The sequence below is a fragment of the Echinops telfairi genome, unplaced genomic scaffold (assembly GCF_000313985.2).
Source record: "Echinops telfairi isolate 266 unplaced genomic scaffold, ASM31398v2 ScPeMD7_3509;HRSCAF=4178, whole genome shotgun sequence".
NCBI lineage: Eukaryota > Metazoa > Chordata > Mammalia > Afrosoricida > Tenrecidae > Echinops > Echinops telfairi.
In genome coordinates, this window is record NW_022107407.1 from 16,151,148 (window position 1) to 16,172,090 (window position 20,943).

General features: G+C 38.0%; 1 protein-coding gene across 3 annotated transcripts in view; it reads right to left on the reverse strand.

The window, feature by feature from the left end:
- Positions 1-20,943, reverse strand: part of GSK3B (glycogen synthase kinase 3 beta) — a 202,156-nt gene that overhangs the window by 116,198 nt on the left and 65,015 nt on the right. For all 3 annotated transcript variants that reach the window (XM_045294219.1, XM_004709801.2, XM_004709800.2), the window contains exon 2: positions 11,140-11,333. In XM_045294219.1, the coding sequence (XP_045150154.1) occupies positions 11,140-11,333 (194 nt within the window). The remainder of the gene's footprint in view (positions 1-11,139; positions 11,334-20,943) is intronic.

A 20,943-nucleotide genomic window follows, 5' to 3' on the forward strand; every position in this document is an offset into this window, starting at 1 on the left:
AGCACTTAACAAATGATTTAAAAATTATTATATTATTTCCTCAATTGTGCTGTAATTTTACAACTACAATGGTTTTATATAAAAGAATGTTTTTCATAGTACCTCCAAAGAAATCATATTTTATATCAGTCACTATATCCAAGAAGTTCTGATGGAGCTGTGGATTACACAATGGGCTGCTAACTGCAAGGTTCGTAACTCAAGCCTACCAGCTAATCCACAGGAGAAAAATGTTGTTTTTCTGCTCCCATAAAACTTAAAGGCTCAGAAATCCTATATGATTGCTATGAGCAAAATCAACTGGATGGATTTGGGGCATATAGATATCCATATCAACATAATATTTGCCCAATCAGTCACTATCTTCAGAGGAAAATCTGATTTTTCTATCTTTCAACGACATCCACAGATTTCTTAAAGCAGATTAATTTTGTTTTTCATGAAGTAAATTCCTTGCTTCTGTAATTGCGTCTGCCTTACAATTTGTTTTATAGCACTGTGAGTTCCACCCAATCATCATTGAGGTGAGAATGAGGTAGAATAGGATAGGTGTTATGGATTAAATAGTGCCCCCCCAAAGTATACCTTAAATCCGAACTCTAAATCTATAGTTATAATCACACTTGGGAATAGGTTTCCTATGCTATGTTAGTGAAATAGTAGTGTCATTAATGTTCATGAGAATCTCATGTCTTGCTATCGAAATCAAGCAAGCAAGAGAAGCAGATGGGGAAAGAGAGATGACAAGTAACATGAAGACTGCCCGGAAGCAGGACAAGGACCCTCCACCACAGCTGGCAAAAAGGGAACACAGTTACCTAGAGCCCACACCTGGAATTTTGGCTAGAAAAACTATAAGAAAGTAAGTTTCCATTTCTGAAAACCATTCATCTGTGGTGTTTATTATAGCAGCACTAGCAGCATACCAAGAGAACAGAAAAGGGTAGGAAAGATTATGTGTTGTTAGGTGCCATCAACTCAGCTCTGACCCAGAGCACACCAGAACGAGACACTGGCTGGTCCTGCGCCACCCTCACAAGTGTTCCCATGCTGGAGCCCATTGCTGCAGACACTGTGCTAATGCAACAAGCAAGGCATCTTTCTTGAGGGCCTTTCTCTCTGTTCGCTGCCCCTCTGCTTTAAGCATGATATCCTCCAGGGGCTGGTCGTTCCTGACAGCATGTCCAAAGTATGTGAGGTGAAGTTTCACCATCCTTTCCTGTAAAGGAGAGCTCTGGCTACTTGCAGTAGTTCTTCCAAAATATACCCTTTAAGCAGTCCATGGTACTTTCAATATTCTTCTCTAGCACTGCTTCTATACATAGTAAAAGTAAAGACGTTCCCCATGAACTTTGTTATTTTTTTCTGTGCAAAGGGTTACAATTTGAAATCTATTTCTTACTATAATAGTTAAAATTTGAAGTTCGTTGTGGCAAGCCAGCTGTCTTATAAAGACATTTTTCCCCCATAAAAGAAAAAGCACTACATGTATACTAGATTCTTACTAATCATTCTCATCTTAAAAAGACTACACAGGATGGAAGAAATATTATACAAGTATGAGAAAACCAGACAGACACATCTTATGGGGAAATTATCTTTGGTTTAAACTAATAACCATTAACACATATTTACTTTTAAACTATATATTTTTATATCACCTGATACCTTACACTTAAAAACAAACAATTCTGGAAGCTAAAAGCATGGAGCAAGGAATCCTCAGAGGGGTACATCATTTACCCTTACGTAAAGGGCAATAAAAGAAAAATGAAATATAAAGAGAAGCAACAACCAGTAAGTTTAATACTTGGCTGTAAGTTGGGCTACATATCTGTCTATAATCTTTTCTTCTTTACTGAAGTTTATTCTGATGCTGCACACGGACTGCCTTAATCACACCAGGCTTGAAACATTTAATCCGTCTCTAAATCTTTGTAGATTCCACAGTAATTTCAGATGTCCCAAAGTAACCAACAGTTGGCTAGGATATCACATCAAAATAACTCCATGTGTTTCAACAAATATTCTGAAGCCAACTATGCACCAGAGCCCAGGCTCTGAGTATACAAAAAGTCAGAGTCCTTAAAGGTTTCACATTCTAATGGGTAAGCAAACCAAATACAATATGATAATTCTAGTTCATTCAGAACATACCATAGGTAAGTGGGGACAAGAACCAAGAAAAACTTGATTACTTTGAACAATTCTGGAAACGGATCAGATGGAAAGTCTTGACAACAGTGCTGAAGAATTTGAGTATTATAGGCCTTAAAAGAGCCATGTTTAAAAAGAGAGAGGGGGCCACGCTAAGCAAGAGATTTGTTTTGAGATGATCACTGGCTCTGAAATAAAGTTAGTAAAGGAAGTCGATAAATAATGTAGTACCAAAAGGTCATAAAGGAAAATTTTCCAAAATGGAAACGACTAGATTATATTGTACACTAGATAATCATTCTTGTTTTAAAAAGCAAAAGACTATACAGGACAGAATACTACACAAGAATAAGACTATCTGAAAGGCACATTCACTGAAGCAAAAACAGTGAAAAAGGGAGGGAAAACTGGCTCTCAGAAGCAAAACCAGCAGTCACTGCTATGGATTTAGGAGCCCTGGTGGCAGAGTGGTTTTGAGTCGGGCTGCTAAACACCAGGTCAGCAGTTCAAAATCATCAGTCGCTCCTTAGGATAAAGATGAGGCTTTCTACTCTTGAAAGGAGTCACAGTCTGAGAAACCCACAAGAGCAGTTCTTCCCTGCCCTGGAGGGTCACTATTGATCAGAATTTACTCAGTGGCAGGGAGTCTGCTTTTGTTTGACTATTTCTTGAACTGGTAAATGGAAAGAGTAAAGTTAACTATGAGGCTTCTGACTTCCATGTGTGTTAACATGTAGAGTTCACTGTCCTATAAACTTGTTTCGGTGGATGCAGGGAAATTGAGTTCAGTTTGGGACATGTTAATCTGAAATGACTAAGGAACACTTAAGTGGATAGGTCCAGAAAGCAATCCGATATGTTCATATGATCCTTGAGTGTTAGATGTGGGTGGTTCTTGAAGCCATATGAGTAAATAAAATTGCCAGTTTAAAAAAAAAGTCAGAGCACTATAAATGCCCTTTGCCGCCTAGTTCTTTCCTCTATTTCCTTTTACTTTCCTCTTGTCCTGCTATCATGCTCAGCCTTCATTTGGGTTTCAGTAATTCCTCTCTCGGTTACATTACCCTTGATCACACCCTACTAGGCTTCCTACACCCTCCTCACCACTGATTTGGATCACTTCTTGTTCCCTTGTCCCTGGGTTTGTTAAGCACTAGGATAGCGAAGAGGATGTACACTGGTACAGATAGGAACAAGAAACACAGGGAATCCAGGACAGATGATCCCTTCAGGACCAGTGCTGAGAGTGGCGACACAGGGAGGGTGGGGTGGAAAGGGGGAACCAATCACAAGGATCTACATATAACCTCCTCCCTGGGGGATGGACACAGAAAAGTAGGTGAAGGGAGACATTGGACAGTGTAAGAGATGACAAAACAATTATAAATTATCAAGGGTTCATGAGGGAGGGGGGATCAGGGAGGGAGGGGAAAAATGAGGAACTGATACCAAGAGCTCAAGTAGAAAGCAAATGTTTTGAGAACGAGGATGGCAACAAATGTACAAATGTGCTTGTCACAATGGATGTATGGATGGATTATGATAAGAGTTGTACGAGGCCCAAGTAAAATGATTAAATTTTTTAAAAAGTCAGAGTTTCTAAAAGAGATTGATCAGTAAATAGAATCTAGAAAGTGGTGTAGTAATATAAGCACCAAGAAAAAGTGAGGTATTCAAGGAGGGACCCTGGAAAATAGCAAAATTTAAACAAAGGAAACAGAATCGATACAAAAGACTGGCGATGAGCAAAGATTTAAGAAAGCAGCCATAAAAAGAATACCCTAGAACTGGGGTTCGTAAAAGTCCAGAAAGGAACGATTTAAGGCTTGCAGGCCACATCATCTGTTACACTACTCAACTCGGTAGTCATAGTGGGAACGCAGGAATATCTCATTAGTAAAATAGTTGGCGTGTCGGTGTTCCAATAAAAATTTATTTACGAATTTGGCATCAGGGCCCCAGTTTACCAAGCCCTGATCTGGAAACCAAGGGGAAAAAGTTCCTCATATTCAATGTCTCCTTTGTAATATAGTACATACAATTATAGACATATATTATATACTTAGTGGACTTTCTTTTATCAATAAATGTTCTACTAATTAAGGATAACACTTTAAAGTACTAAAATTAGTGTGTAAATAAGAAGTCTAAACTGTTATAGTTGCAAAAAACATACTGACCTGGCCAAGTTAGCGTAAATATTCCTACAAAGAAACCTCTATTTCACAGAAACAGGACTCATGCATAATGTTTTTCCCAGTCATTCATTCAGACAACTTGCCCAGCACAGAAAGGGCAAGGGAAAGGAAGCAAGGGAAAGGCCACCAGCAGGGACTAAAGAGTTCAAAGAACTTTTATTTCCCATCAAGTAAAAGATACAAGAAACCTTCCAAAAGCTCATGGAAAAATGGGATTAAAAGAGAATAGCATTTTTCCATGAACTTTTGAAGCTCCCTTTTATATACTAAGAGCCACCTTAAGTTTTCAGAGGACCTACCTAAATCTCAGCATATGTTGGATGCTACAAGCATTCCTTTAACCCTGTATCTTTGAAAGCCAATATTACAAGAGCACATTATTATTAGCAATAACGAGGACACAATTATTGAGAACGTACCATGAACCTAGCACTCTGCTCTAAGAGCTTTAAAGTCATAACTTCTTTCATCCTTTCTACATATCTAGCAAGTACACACTATTTTAGAGCAAGCACAAGCATAAAGGGGGCAGGTTATGTGTGTCAAGCATCTGCTAGCAAATAGCAAAGGTAAGATTTGAACTAGATGTGTCTGATTCCTAAGTCCTGCCTCTTAATCTCTGCAATGAAATGTAACTCAGCTCTATGCAGTCTTCATTTATTACTGCATGCTTCCAGAATGCAGAGATAATTAAACAATCATGCAGTACTGAAAGTATGAAGGATTCAAAATAAGACAAATATTCTAGTAATATCTTACAACAAAAAATTATAAATGCCGGTAAAGGTGCCAAAAATGATTAACAGATTTGGAAAGAGACAGAGAGAATAGCCTGAAGAGATTAAAAGTCTTTTTCATGAGAATACACAATGAAGTTGGTTCTTATCAAACAGGCAGTATTCAATTTCTCTTGGGGATCATTTGCTTTCTGAATAAACAGACAAAAATGAAAAGAAAAAAAAAGCCGTTGTTTTTCTTAAAGAGAAAACCTAGGAAAGGAGGATGTCCTTTATAACTACCAGCAGTTTAAAAAAAAAGGGAAAAAGAAAAAATCCTCCTGCTATCACAGAGACCACTATTCAGTGGTCAGGGGATCTATTCAAAACAAAAATAACGACAACCTAGTAGTGACAACAAAGAGAGACAGACAAGTGCCTTCAGATATTATAATCACCAAAGTCATGTTAATGAACCCAGGAGAGACTAGCTAGAAATCAACAACAAAGTCTTTTTCAAATAATTAATGAGATTATTGTTCAAAGTTCAGGAATAGATACATTCTATCAGCATTCCCTATCTGAGATTTTTTTAATTTGGGATGACCAGTTCTAACACTTAATGTATCCTAACATTGTAAAAACAATAACAAAAATAACCTAAGAATAGAGTCTAACATTATATACTTAAGAGGTATCAGAAATAAGCACTCCAAAAAGCACGCAAGTGTGCGCGTGTATGCACACACACAAAAACACACACACACACACTCACTGCCATCAAGTCGATGCCAACTGATAGGGACCCTCTAGCCATAAACAATCTTAAAATGACATTAAGAAAACATTCCATTAGCATACAAAAGAATAAAATATACAGGAATACTTTCAACAGGAGTATAAGAGTTATACACTGAAAACTACAAATCATCATTAAAAGAAATGAAGTCCAAGATAAATGGGAAAACATTTCATGTTCATGGCTTAGAAGACATAGTGTTTAGATGGCAAGATTCCCCAAATTGCTGTATAATTTCAGCACAATCTCTGTCAAAATTCTGGTTGTCTTTTTTGAAGAAAATAATGGGTGTGATCCTAAAATTCCTATGAAAGTAAATTGTCCTTAGCAGCCTATTTGCTTAGCAGCAGCACACTTACCCATCATACCAGTTTCTTAAAAGTAACATAAAAGAGTCTATGTCCTTGAGAAACCGAATATGGCAACTATGAAAATGGGACTTCTCTTATCTTCCACTGCAGGGAGCACCAGTGACCACTGATACCAGACTCCCATGGGCTGTTCCCAGACAATGACTGAGTGTGGCAAGTATACTTAAGAAAGGCATTTTCCCAGGAGGCCCTGTATGTACTCCGCTGACCTTGGCTCAGACTCCCTTCCTGCTGCTTTCCTAGAAACCTTCCTAGAGCTGTCCTGCAATCTAAGACTTTCCTCCCCAAGTTGTTCTTGTCCTTCCTTCCCTCCCTCCTCCACCTGGTTTAAATCTGGTTTATAGCTTCCACTTGATAATAAGCTTCTGTGACTCAAAGAACAATGAGCCGAGTCAAAGATAAAAATTACTGTTTCTCTCAGGTTGTCTGTCAGTTTTCCACAAATGACTTAAAATAGCCACAAATACAAACAATTTGGTCCTTGAAATTTTATCAAGTCTAAGAGGAAATAAAACAAAGTAAACAGTAAATTTCAGTAGTTCAGCTCCCCCAAACATGCTGTCATAATTAAACCATTCTATTGTATCCACAGAACATTGAAAAAAGAAATGAAAAGTTACAGGTTGTTTTAGATGCCAAACCTTGGGCTGGGGCATTGCTATAGTCATGGCACCCCATTTTATAGATGATGAAACTGAGGCTCATAAATAATCAACAGATATAGTAAAGCTTACAAATCACAAACATCACAAAACTACCAAGCAGTAAACCAAGGTTTTCTCCTATGTCGTCTCTAGAATACCAAAATAATCTTATGGATCAAAAACAAACATCCCCTCTCTCTAGTCTCCAAAATGGTATGTATTAAAAGAAGAACTGCAGTCGCCATTCACAATAGAACAATATTGACACCTCACACCCCCTCCTCCACATCACAACCACAGAACAATGAAACCAAGCAAAAGATCTGAACCCTATAGCTTAGTTCAAAGAAAATTAATAGTTAACAAAGCCAAGATCACTAATTAAAAAGGCATCTTGCTCCCCCCACACACACTGAAAAAACTCGATTTTAGGATTGCTTAATCTTCTCCTTGTTCTAATATCAAAGGTCTCTTTCATTAGGTACCTAACTGGACTTTGGCCCTACAAGAATACAGGAATTTCCAAAGTGCCCATGCCAGGTAGTTCAAAATACACCAGGAAGCCCTGGTGGTATAAACAAATAAAAAAACACAACTATTTCAATTAATAATCCTACTATACTGAAGGGAAAATATTTTTAATTAAAAGGAAAATGCAAAATAAAAAAAGGAATCAAATAATTTCCTCATTAACATATATGGGCCATATCCCCTTCGTAAGAAGCCCTACTAAGGCAGTAGGTTAAGTGTTGGGCTGGTAACCACTCATTAGCTGGTCCTTGGGAGAAAGATAAAGTTGTCTGCTTCCTTAAAAATTCACTCAGAAACCATAAGGCATCGATCTAATCTGTTGTATAGGGTCTCTTGTATACATAAATGGTGCTTTTGAAAATCCTAAAAGTAACTTTCCTCATCCTCTACAAAGTCAATGGACAAACAAAAAGTTTGTTTTTCCTCACTTCAAGACAATAATAGAATGTCTAATGCCTTTTCTAGAGGTAACTTCTAGGATGATTCCATCTTCTGGTATCTCACACCTTTTGTATAGTTCCCTGGGCCCTCTGAGCCTGGGTTATAAAAAGACTGTAGTTTCTGTCTTCTATGTCTTTGGCCTGCTTACTCTTTCTCTCTTGAAACACTTGCCCTGGAGGAAAGTCTGCTGCCAAGTCAGGAAAAGTCCATGTGGCAAAGAACCAATGCTTGACAACAACCATTTAAGAGCACAAGGAAGCAGAGATTCACCACCTCTAGCCAAGCCTTCAGCTAAGGTCCCACGGTTTCCTAGCTATACGGCACCTGCATTCTTAACCAGAGAAGCAGTCATGAAATAAATGCTTGTTGTTTTTTATGCTATCAAATTTCTCGGGGGGAAAAATCTATTACATAGCAACAGACAACTAATACAAGGGGCTTCAAAAACATGAATTAAAAAAAAAAAGTAAAAAATAATGGAATTTTTCTAAGCTTTTTGAAGCCCCTTGGGCAATCATTAGCATAGAAAAAATTCCAACAAATGAGTAACGAAAAGATACTCCCTAATAGAGGTAAACAGAATCTATGATGTAAATGTGAAATACACAAAAGGCAACAGATATATAGTCAAATAATGATCAAGTTAAAATAAGATCTTTTTCACTAACAGAATTAAAGCACACATGTGGATGCTTAGAACGATAACCAGGACAGGAAAAAGTACAGGTTGAAGGCCTGGAATAAGCAATCAGAAGCAGCACGGTGAGCTCACCTATGTGAGACCAGATTATTGCCAGGTGTGTGGAGACGCACACAGTCAGAGATGTGCTCAGGTGCCAGTTTTGAACAGGCCACTGCAATTTCTGACTAAGCCAAGCAAGGGATTTGGTTGCTATGAAATATATAAGCTGCCCTTGTTTGCTGCTCTGGGTGGACCCCGTAGCTTTCTTTTGTTAATAAAGGCATGTCAAAGCAGACTCACAGCATGGAGTCCCAGTGACCCTATAGGACAGGGGGAAACTGTCCCCTTGTGTTTTCTGAGACTATTCGTTACTCAAGTAGAAAGTCTCATCCTTCTCCCAGCTGAAAGCACAGCCCACTACGCCATCAAGGCTGTCAGAGTAAAGTTCCTCCTAAACCTACTAACTTCTGAGGGAGAGAAACGGCCCGTGGGACTACCAAAACTTGCTGGTAGTTATGAGAAGCTGTAGAAGGTGATCTACCCCCCCCCCCCTTAGAAGTGTGCCCTGAAATGAGAGCTTTATCTTCATAAACTTTGAAAAATTAAAACTCCTGTTCTTTAAAGCTACCCTGTGGTATTTCTGTTAAGGCAACCCTATTTAACCAGGAAAAGAAGCAAGATCTTGTTTTGGTTTGGTTTGGTTTTCTTTTGTTTCCTCTGGCTGGGAATTGTGAAGGTAATTTCAGAGAGGAAAAATTTGATCTGGGTCTTTAAACATCATGGGATTTAGGTAGCAGGCACATAGATGTGATAGAGGAGAGGAAACATAAACAGAGACCCTAACCCACGGCCGTCTACGTGACTCTGACAGTGACCCTACAGGACAGAGGAGAACTCACAGTCCCCACAGTGGTAATGGTGACGGAAGCAGGCTGCCATGTGCTTTCTCCCCGCAGTGGCTGGTGAGTTTGAACTACGGACTCTTTTGCAGCCAAGCACTTAACCACTGTACCACCAGAGCTCCCAGAGAAACCACAAAACCCATTATATGTCAAAGTTTGGAAAGCTGAGAATTTGGTGATACAGCTGCTAACTTCAAAGCCTGCAAAAAACCCTGCAAAGTTTGAAACCATAAGCTACTCCAAGGGAGAAAGACAGTGCTTTCTACTCCAGTAAGAAATTAGTCTCAAAAACTCAGAGGGTGAGTTTCACTCTGTCTTAGCGTTTGAAGGGTGTTTTTTATGGAAGCTTCTAAACGTCTAACCCGACAAAACAGATGCTATTTTCTACACCATGAGAACCACGGAAGATTTGTGTGCAAAGGATGAGCAACATAACCAAGCAGAACTTGGTGAGATTATTCTAATGTTGGTATTCAAAAGGAATTGGAAGAGAGAAGGTCAGAAGTAGAGGCTTACTGGTGATTTAAGACAAAGAATGACAAAGGGCTAAAGGGCTGCTTACTAGAGTTATAATGATAGAGTGGAAAAGTGATGTCAACAGGTGATGAAAAAGGAATTTTTTAAAATTTTGACAATGACTGAATATAAGAGATAAAAGAGAAACAATTTAAATGCCAAGGTGAATGATAAACCATTAGAAAGAAGAGGCAAATCCAAAGATCTACAAAGGAACAGAAATATGTGAAGCCTTGTGAATTTGAGGAAACAGTAAAACATTCAGTGGGCACTAGGCAACATGAGACTAGTGCTTGAAACAGAGGTGAGAACTGGAAAAACGTGACAACGTTTAAATAATAACCTTATAATGCCAGAGGTGTGCTATTTCAGGGCAGTGATCACTTTTTATTAAATTGCATAGCCTTTACTGCTTAGCAGAGTCTCTGGCAAATGGAAGACTCTCAAATAAAATATTGGATGGATGAGAGGATGGAACTGTCAAGATCGTGGCAATAAGAAAACAAACATTTTTTAAGTATAGATATCATACCCAAGACAACATAGCTTGTTAATAGGAAAACCAGACAGAGCATAGGTCTCCTGGCTCCCTCCACTCATACCACAACAGAAATGGCATCTAGATTCCATGCACAGTGCCTCTCAAGAGGATGATGTAAGAAACAAAAATAAATAACAAGACCTGAACTTTGTGTACTGCTGAATGAAACGGGGAGGGGAAGACACAGAATGAGATAGCAAAGAAAGATCACAATTATGTATGGAGAAAAGGTATGTGTTACATCACAAATTAAGAGAATATTTCTCAAGAAAGGAAGTATAGTCAACTACATCAAACATTCACACCTTATGACAGTGTTTCCCTGGTCTCCGACACCACTGGGGCATAAGGAAGGGAGAGCTGTCTTTTTTAAAGCATAAATTATGAGCTCTTAATCTACCTTTCATGGAATTATACACACATAGATCTACCTCAAAAGAAGTGGTCACAAAATAATATTACAACCTTTAGTAACTTTTCCATCTATAAAATACACTATTTTGATAAAATCACGATAGCAGCTGAGCTAAACAAAAAATCAGAGCAGGTGAAATGGAAAGAAAAAAATGAAACAAATTAAAAAAATACTCATTTACCTGTATTACAACAGAAACAAACACATGATATTACAGAGGTCTTACCTTAAATCTCTTGTCCTGTAATACTTTCTTGATGGCAACCAGTTCTCCTGAATCACAAAGTTTGGCTTGATATACCACACCAAACGACCCATTTCCAATCACCTTAGTGTCTGTGTAGCTGACTTCTTGCGGCCTATCTGGACCCTGCCCAGGAGTTGCCACCACTGTGGTCACCTTACTGCCATCTTTATCTCCTAAAAAATAAAAGAAGAAGAAATTTTAAAAATGAGAACTGGAAATAATTAAACCAAGAAAATTACCAAAAGATACAACACAAACTATATTATTTTTAAATGCTCATTTGGTTCATTATCTGTCATTGTTACAATTATAAAATATGCTTTAAACTGCCATTAGTTCAATCATGCTATGGACCCAGCAAAGAACCCTGGTGACTCAGTGCATCAAGCGTTCAACTGTTGACCTCAAGAGGGTGATGCAAACCCTAGCCACCCTGTAAGACAAAGATAGGGTGTCTGCTGCCACCGAGATGGGCAGTCTCGGAAACCTGAGGGAGCAGTTCTGTTCTGCCTTACGGAGTCATTATGAGTCAGGACGGACTTGACAGCAGAGGGTCTAGTTTGGTGTAGACTCGGCACCATACTTAGTAATTTGCATCATTACATGACTTCATTTAATTAAAACAATCACCTCATGAAATAGGTAACTGTTCTCATATTAAAACCAAATAGAAGCACATAAAAAATTTCCCAAAGTTATACAGTGAAGGGTGAACTCACTCAGGTTTTAATTTTTTATCTGTCCAATTCTGAGAGCCCTAATTCTTTCCTAAAAGCCTCCTTATTTTACTTGTAAATAAAATATGTACAACTGAATGCACCTAAATAATCCAACTCTATTCAGACCATTCTGCTTTTAGGAAGAGAAACAAAAAAAAAAAAAAAAAAAAAGGAATAAAAAGGAATGGAAGGCTTTGAATTTTTACTTCTCCACATCTCACAAAGGAATCCTGGTAGTAGCTGGTTCCATGTTGGGTGGCTAACCACAGTCAGCAGTTCAAGCCCACCTGCCTGAATTCAAATCTCAGTGAGTTCACCCTTCACTTCACTGTATGACTTTGTAAATCTTCAGGGAATAAAAAACTTCATCTTTCTCTCCAACTATTACGCCTGGGAACCACAATCCAAGTATTGCAGCTTTCAAATTAGAAAAAGCACCGATGAACTACTTCTGTTAAAATGTTAAAAGCAGAGTAGAAAGATAAGTACATGCTATTACGTGTAGAAGGGATTCTTGAAGCCGGCCTTTCAATTCATTTCACTGCCTTATACATCTAAGATTGTTCTCTGAGCCGACATTCAAGGATTTGTTTCCATCTCTAAAAGTTAAAGAAACAGCTTACAACTATTAGAACTATTCCCCACTAAAACTGTAGTCATTCTAAGAACAATAGTTCTCAGGCTTTCAGCTGCAAGCCTTCTGGATTTTTTACCCGGAAATCAGGAAACTCTTCAGCCTACTCTCCATTAGGGATGTGAAAAAGCAGAGCTGCAAAGGAGGGCAGGACAATGCCAGAGACGATGACTTGGCAAAGCATCCGAGCACCAGGGAGCAGTCAGCAGCTAGTGTGCCAAGGAAAAGCATGTCATCATTTGGCACTGCTGACTTAGCAATAAAATAACAGCTGTACAAAATTCCAGTTTACAAAGCACTCTGCGATTCATGTTTCACCTAATCTAGTACCTCTGATAAATGTAGAAGGATATTACTATTATGATTTCTATTCTGCAAAGGTAGCAGAAAGTAAGGCTAAAGTTCTAGATAGCAGACTTCTTTCTTTACACTTGCTTCATGGTAACTCCATTAAATTTTACAACTTTGCAATTACAGCTGAAGAGTAACTTCATATATTATTTACCCCCAACAGGCAGATAATATAGAAATTCTGAAACATAAATTCAAATAATCAGCTCCAGAATAATAAAATCCAAGAGAATACATATGCATTCTTAATTTTCAGGTCTGAACTATTCACTTGTTAAAAGTAAAAAACAGATAAACAATCAAACCTATTTCCAAATATACTTTGGCAATATCAAGTTTTAAAGTTATCCCAATACAAAAACATTAAAAAAATAAAAATTTAAAGCAATTTATTCAGTGATAGCCAAATAATTTAACATTTGCTACTATTAAGGGATTAAGTTTGGACTATAGCAATGGAGCAGTACATTGAAATATTGCTTTCAAGAGACCAAAATATCTATTAAAACTAGATTTTTTTTTTTTCCAATTCCCATTTTGCACAAGGAGCCCTGGTGGCAGAATAGGTGATGTGTTGGGCTACTACCCCCATCTGAGAAAGAGAAGGCATTCTGCTCTCATGGAGATATAGTCTGGGAAACTCACAGGAGCAGTTCCACTCTGTCCTACAGTGTCCCTGTGAGTCAAAATCAACTTGGTGACAATGAATTTGTTGAGTTTTTGCTCAATTCTATAAATTTCTCATGGTACAAACTGAATTCCCTACTAAGTACACAACACTAGCTATTACAAAGTTGAGCTGTACAACAAAGCTATTGTCTCTTGGGTACAGAGTGGAGTAAAAACAGCAGCCGAGGAGTGCGACCAGCTCAGCTCCAGGTCCCCTCGGGCTAGGAGACTTCTGGGGCCTCCATTACAACTAGAATCCATTCAGAAGATATTCATTTCCTACTACAGTTATAACATAGAAACAAATTCCCTACCCTTTACACAGATAGATGAATCTTAAATATATAAACCACAAGTGATTCTTGATAAAGCAATGACAACATGGAAGACCATAGAACCACCACTCTGAACAGAAGATTGTTAAGCGTAAAATATTATTTTTATGAAAGATTTTGGAAATTTAAGCATATCCTAAAATGATACATGCAGTCCAGCTCTCAACTCACAAACAGGTTTGTACCTGTAAGCAACATCTTGTGGTCACATTTTTTGAGGTCTTCTGAAGGCACGCCTCACCTCCTATCAATCCTCAGATGAACAAATGTAATAACACTGTGACAAGATACACATCCCAAGTGAGGAGTGAGCTTCCCCAAACCAAAAGGTCACTTCAGGAATGTTTAAGTTCAAGGGGTGTTTAACACTGACATTCTAATTTATATGAATGAGAAGTCTCCAAGTTCAGCATACCTGTACGTTAGCCATGTAATTTAATGTTTTTTTTATCTTGAAGAGCCCTGTTCTTAATAAGATCCAGAGGTGAGAAAAAAAGTAACTGACACACAGTTCCCCTGAGAAGCTTTTATTGCATATTAATAAGCCACACTATGGGAGTCCAAGCGGCTCTGGTGGCGTAGCAGGTTAAGAGTTGGGCTGCTAAACACAAGGTCATCAGTTCAAACCCACAAACCATTCTGCAAGAGAAATATAAGACTTTCTACTCCTACTGAGAAAAATTTATAGTCTTAGAAACCCACAGGGGCAATTTCTACTCTGGATTATAGGGTCACTGAACCAATTTGATGGCAACGAGTCTGGCTTTGAATCTGAGTGGTGCAAATTATTAAGCACTTGACCACTAATTGAAAGGTTGGTTCAAATCTACCCAGAGGAACCTTGAATGAGAGGCCTGGCAATTTCCCAAAAGGGTACAACAACCTTGAGAACTCCTGAATCAACTTGATGACAACAGGTTTGAATTTTTTCAATGACACAAATCATGCAACATCTTGTCATTAATTCAGGACATATACCTGTAAATGTGCCATGGGGGACTGAGTCCATAATGACTGCCTCTTTAAAACCCTCCTTTTAGGACTCAAAAGCAGAAGTTCTCCTTGTAGACAGAACAGAAAGTTCAAAGTCTGCAACAAAGGCCTGAGAGAAACCAGTATACCCTTCTGTGCTATGACTGAGATACAAAGCATTTCCAGCCACGCTTTCTACCTAGCAATAATATATGGATGAAAAATAGCACTGCCTATCATAAAGAAATTAACCATTTTTAATAAATATTCAATAGCAAAAGAAAGCACTCTATTGAAAAGAGCAATTATATAGAGTACTCAAATGAGAAAGAAAGAACCATATTTTTCAACATAATTAAGACTGTCAAAAGAAAAACTCTTGGTCACTGTCCAATTTTCAGGTTTTGAATTAAAATGTAACCAATTCTTTATCTAGGTAACTGACTAAGGAACTTCTACTAATGCAAGATGTTTTCCCAAAAGAAGAAATTGCTTAAAACATGCAAAAATTGTGAAAACAAATTAGGAAAGGAAACTGAAATCCAAAGAAGAGACCAATTCTAAAATGAACTTACACGTGTCATGAATTAGAAGCTCTACGATGAGAACGCTCAAGCTAGGGTGTGCAACCGATGCTCACATACCCCAGGTGCAACTACCAAGACAGAAAGGGAATACCAACCAAGCAGCTCAATCAGTCAACCCATCCCCAATGATCAACAACACTTTTTTTTTCCCCAGAGAAGTTTCTGCATAACCTGATGGAATGACATTCATTCTGACAGCCTTTTCCTTTAGACACTATTCATCTCTTTTTGATACGATAAGAATAAGCAAAAGAGGAGAATAGAAAAGGGCAAATCGCACAGGGGATCATTTTTTGGAGATGCTTATCTGGGCATCACTTCTAGAAGGTGCCTGAGGATAGAGACAACAGAATGGACTCCAGCCTCCTCATCAGCACAGTAAAACTACCTTTCCAATCGCATGACACGGGGTGACCAAGCATTTAGTTCTTTAGAGAACAAAAGATAAAAAAGATAATAGTCAAGTTTTATCTTTATAGAGAGGTATAACGGTATAATGGAAAGAATATGATATATGAAGTCATACCAAGGCTTGAATCACATGCTCTACCACCTTTAAAGCACACATAGCTACAGCATCACTCACAACTCACAGCAACCCTATAAGAAAGAGTAGAACTGCTCCACCGGGTTTCCAAGACCATAAATCTGTGCAGAAGCACAGTATCCTATCTTTCTCCCACTAGGGCTCAGAGCTACCACTTACTATCTATAAAATAGAAATAGCTGCTACTTTGGTGGGTTGCTGTGATAGTTAAATACTTTTTTAATTGCATGCCATATAGTGTGTGCTCAGTAAGTTATAGTTTCTCTGATTTAGAATTACTGGCAGTGGGAACAGAAAAGAAGATGACTGATTACCTTCTTTCACCACTATGCTCTTAGACCTCTATACACCATGCTGCTTATCACAGTGCTCTGCAATCATAAAGAATCTGAGCTCCACACTTGACTTAGGAAAGCGAGAGATCATCTGAATCATTGACATTTTCCTAGTGCTGATTAACACATGGCTCAGCACAAAGCAGGTGGCTCCGCAAATGTTTGCTGATTTTATGTAAAAATCATTCAAGCAGAAAAACCGTTAGGACCTGGGAGTTGTCTATTCACTATAAACATAAGTAAGTAGTGTTTTTGCTTCCTCCCATGTTTACTATTGGTCAGAGACAAGTCTTTCACGACACAAACACAAAAAGGCTTTTACAGGTGGCCTGGCAGAACGGAGGATTTACTGCGACCCTGGTGACAAGCAGTTAAAGCAGAGGCACTAGTTTGCCACATGCATATTTTGTGTGTGGAGGGGGGTGGGGGTTGTTAAAAGTACTCTGTTTTGTAATCCTTTTTCAAATATTTCTGGTTTCTTTCAGCCATCACCAGGTAACAGGTAAGAACTAGGCAGGAAAAAGTGCTGAGTTCTGAACTTTAATTTGCACAAATGGACTTAAGTTGAATATATTCCTTACATTTGTTTAATCTTTTCATGGTTTACAAGCACCTCTTACAACAGGCATTAGCATTATCTGGGGAATTTACTAAATTTGAAGATTCTAGAAGCACAACCCAGAGATGGATTCAAAAGGTTTGCAGTGGGACTCAGATTATAGTTTCATTAGACATCCCCAAATGACTCTTACCCAGAACCAGTTAATATATGTTGAGAATTAGAATAAAGTTGTTCTGTTTTGTTTAAAAGACAAAACAAAACCCTGTGATGGAGCACATGGGAAATACAGTGATATGTCACTTGTCGAACTCAATTAATTCCAAATGCATGTTCGAACATTGAAAAGTTCAAGAACTGAACATATTTTTCCCATAAGAAATAATGGAAAACCAAATAATTGGTTCTGATGCCCAAACTTACATTTATAAATTCATTTTTCCAGAACTTCAAATCACTATGGAAGCTTTTGGCCTTCTTGCATATCACTGTCTCAGATATACGATCACTGTCAAGTTTGTTTCTGATTTACCCAAATAACAGTAACTTTTCAACCTCTTTGAAGGTCTGGGTTGTTTGTTTTGTGGTTAACAATTTCACACCTTTCGCTATATATCTGCTTTAATCACATTTCCCCCCAAAATGTTGACAATGTTGACTTAGCCATGTTGTATTCGACCACCAAATCAGACAAGCAGTGACCTGATTCAAATTTTGCAATGATTTCTTCCTTTAACTCTATTGTGGTTCTCATAGTTTTCCTCTAGCTTTATTGCTGGTACAACTTTCTTTGGAGTCTTAATGCACTAACATAAGGACTATATGTTGTCTGAGCCAGAGCAATGCATAGTTTGAAGTGTGGTCATCCCTTTGTGTCCACAGTGAGACATGACGTGTGACTACCTCTTTCTTGGCCCATAAATTTTCAAGTTGGATTCATGGCTCAACTATCAAGCAGATTTTTTTTTTCAAATTTTGCTGTTAGGAGTAGGGGAAAGTTCAAGATTGAACTTTCTACAACTGTCTACAACTGAGTTATCACTGTACTACAGTATTCAAAAGTTTCATAATTTGCCTAATACATTTAACCTTTTGCATACAGAATACTCAATGGGTCCACACCTATTTACTCTAAAACCTGTGCCCTACTACATGACTTTGTTTAAGACTGCCCTAGAGATACCTCACCACACGTCTACCAGTTTGTTATAGTGTAGTCACTTGTGTGAAAGCAATGTTATTACTATTTCAAAAACCAGCAAAGTCACATAAGTTAAGTTTTAACAGATTCTAACAGAGTAGGAAGAAAGCACTAGCTATCAACATCCAAAAGTGAGCTATTGGATCATAACAGTCTGATATGTACTGGAGAATGAGCCCTTTAGTTTGGAAGACATTCAAATTACAAGACTCAAGTATATGAACAAATTATGAAGGCAATGCAGGACCAGGCAACATTTCATTTGGTGTACTCAGGACTGCTGTGAGTCAATGCCTAGGAGGGCAAATAATTATCACATAAAAATGCAGTACACATGCTATGGCCCTAAGATCTACTTTCTATTTTTTGACAAAACCAGACATTTTACAGAAGTTTCTAATATCCATTGGCTACCCAAATGTTTACTTCACAATATCCAAAGTCTTCTGGAATTAATTCTCAATGGCTCAATATCATCATCTTCTCTTGAAATTCAAAATTTATTGTACACCCAAAGTCAGATGACCCATGGTAAGTTTCAAACATGTGAACTTAAGATATTATTTACTAATGAACTGTGAATTATTATCAAGTATATTTCCCTTTTTTTTCAAACTCCAAAAAATGAACTGGAATAAAATCAAACCCCAAAAGACTAAACATTTCACTTGGTATTAAGCCCTCACTTGAAATATTTTCAAAATGTATTTTACAAACAGGGTTTTTTTTTTGTTTTGTTTTTGTTTCCCCACAGTAGGTATGTAAAAAGCTTCAGTTTTAAGGAATTTATATTGGAATCTTAAGTCTTAAACAAGCCTATCCAAAGAGTTGCACAAAATCCAACAGGGGGAGGCAGAGATTGAACAGTACACTTAAATTTTCTTTAAGAGGAAAGGCTTACCAGGTTGTCATACTGCTTGCCAACAACTCATCTCCCACCCCCACCCCCACCCCTGGTAACCATAGCAGCTCCCTAAAACCTGTTTTCCTCTGACATCCTCGAAGTTATCCTCCCTCCCATATCCAAACTGCTTTTCCTTATGACAACATAGACATCTACACACATATTTACACAGAGGTTATTAAACTAAAAAATGGCTGCTAAATTCCAGACACTGCCAAAGGATAAGCAGAATTTGCTTCCTCCAGGAGACAACTACTTACTCTAGAATGACCCAATATGCTTGACCAAAGACAATTTTTAACAACCAATACCTGGATCCAGGGAGGTAACAAGCCTAAGTATTGCACATTTTTTACAGGTAAGGAAGATATTTTGTACCTGTTCACCAAAACAAAACACTCACAAGCCATTGAGTAGATTTTGACTCACTGCAACCCTATACAACAGGGTGGAATTATCACTGTGGGTTGCCACGGCTGCAATTCTTGGTAAGAGTAGAAAGCTTCCTCCTCTCCCTCCTCCTCCTGTGGAACGGCTGGTGGTTTCAAACTGCTTAGTAGCTCAACAGCTAAACCACTAAGCCACCGGGGCTCCTATCCTCCAAACACAGTAGGCTGTAAAATATTTGTTCATTCGTAAGTGAAAAATTCCTACAAGTTTCCACTATATTTTGAAAATATTGAAAGTCTGAAAGTCACTAAAGCAAATCACTCATCCTGTCTATAATCACTCTCCCCAAAGAGTTAAGTCACTCCAAACACCATAGAGACTCTGAAGCAAAGTCACCCATTTGACCATTTTCCTTAGGACCAACCCTGATCAGCACAGATTACCATCACAGCATTTGTGGAAGCCCTCAATAGCTTACAAAGTATGTCTATATCCATTATCTTCATCTACCCTGGCAACACTAGTCCATTCAGGTCAAAATGACTGACCTACAGGCAAGAACTGAAGCTCAGGAGGCAAGTAAAGTTTTATACAGTAATATTCAAAATTACAACCCTACAACCCGGGTCATCTAATTCCAAAGTTTAGTACATTTTCCAATACAGTGAATCCTCGCCACTTCGCGCTTCGACTTCCGCGGCTTCACTCTATCGCGGTTTTTGCCTAACAGCGCATGCTCTGTCATTACTGCCACTGATTGGCTCATACTGTACACGCTTCTGTCTGCATCGCTATGTATCGGAGGCATTTTTGTTTTTGTACAGTGTACTGTAATTGTTTGCGATTTTTAAGAAATTTTATCTAAGCCCTATGATGGCTCCTAAACGAGCTGCTTCTTCTAAGCCTTCTGACAATAAAAATAAGCACCAGAGGAAGATGCTCACCATCCAGGAAAAGGTAAAACTTTTGGATATGATCAAAGATGGCAAGAAAATCGTGGAGGCTGCACACCATTGATTACAGTATTTGTAAGAACTATGTATAATAATACTGTATGTGAAATATGTAATACTGTAAACTAGATGCCATAAATAATATAATAATAAATGATAATTGTAACGTCCAAAATGTTTTACTGTATTTTCCCTTTTTCGTTTAATAAATTGGGTAATATGAGTGTAATGGTGACTAAAGGGTGTTTTTTCATGTCCTCTATGCTCTAACTACGAAAATATTTGATTTACAAATAAGGAATCCTACTTCGCGGAATTTCATTTATCACGGTAGGGTCTAGAACCGATTAACCGCGATAAACGAGGGTTCACTGTACCTATAAAAATGGAAATGAATAGAACCATTTATATTCCAAAATAAGCCCATGAAAGTAACTCATTCCAATATAACATATTTAAGTAATCCTCTCCACATTTTTTAATTATAAAGTGCAAAAATACCTTTTATAATAAAAGTGCTTCCTTTTGTCAGTCAAGGCTACCTATGAGACAAAAAAATCACCTAAAGTGAGTAAAGGAGTGCTGGAATTCCCCGGAGGAAAATCGAACCAATGAACTAATGACAAA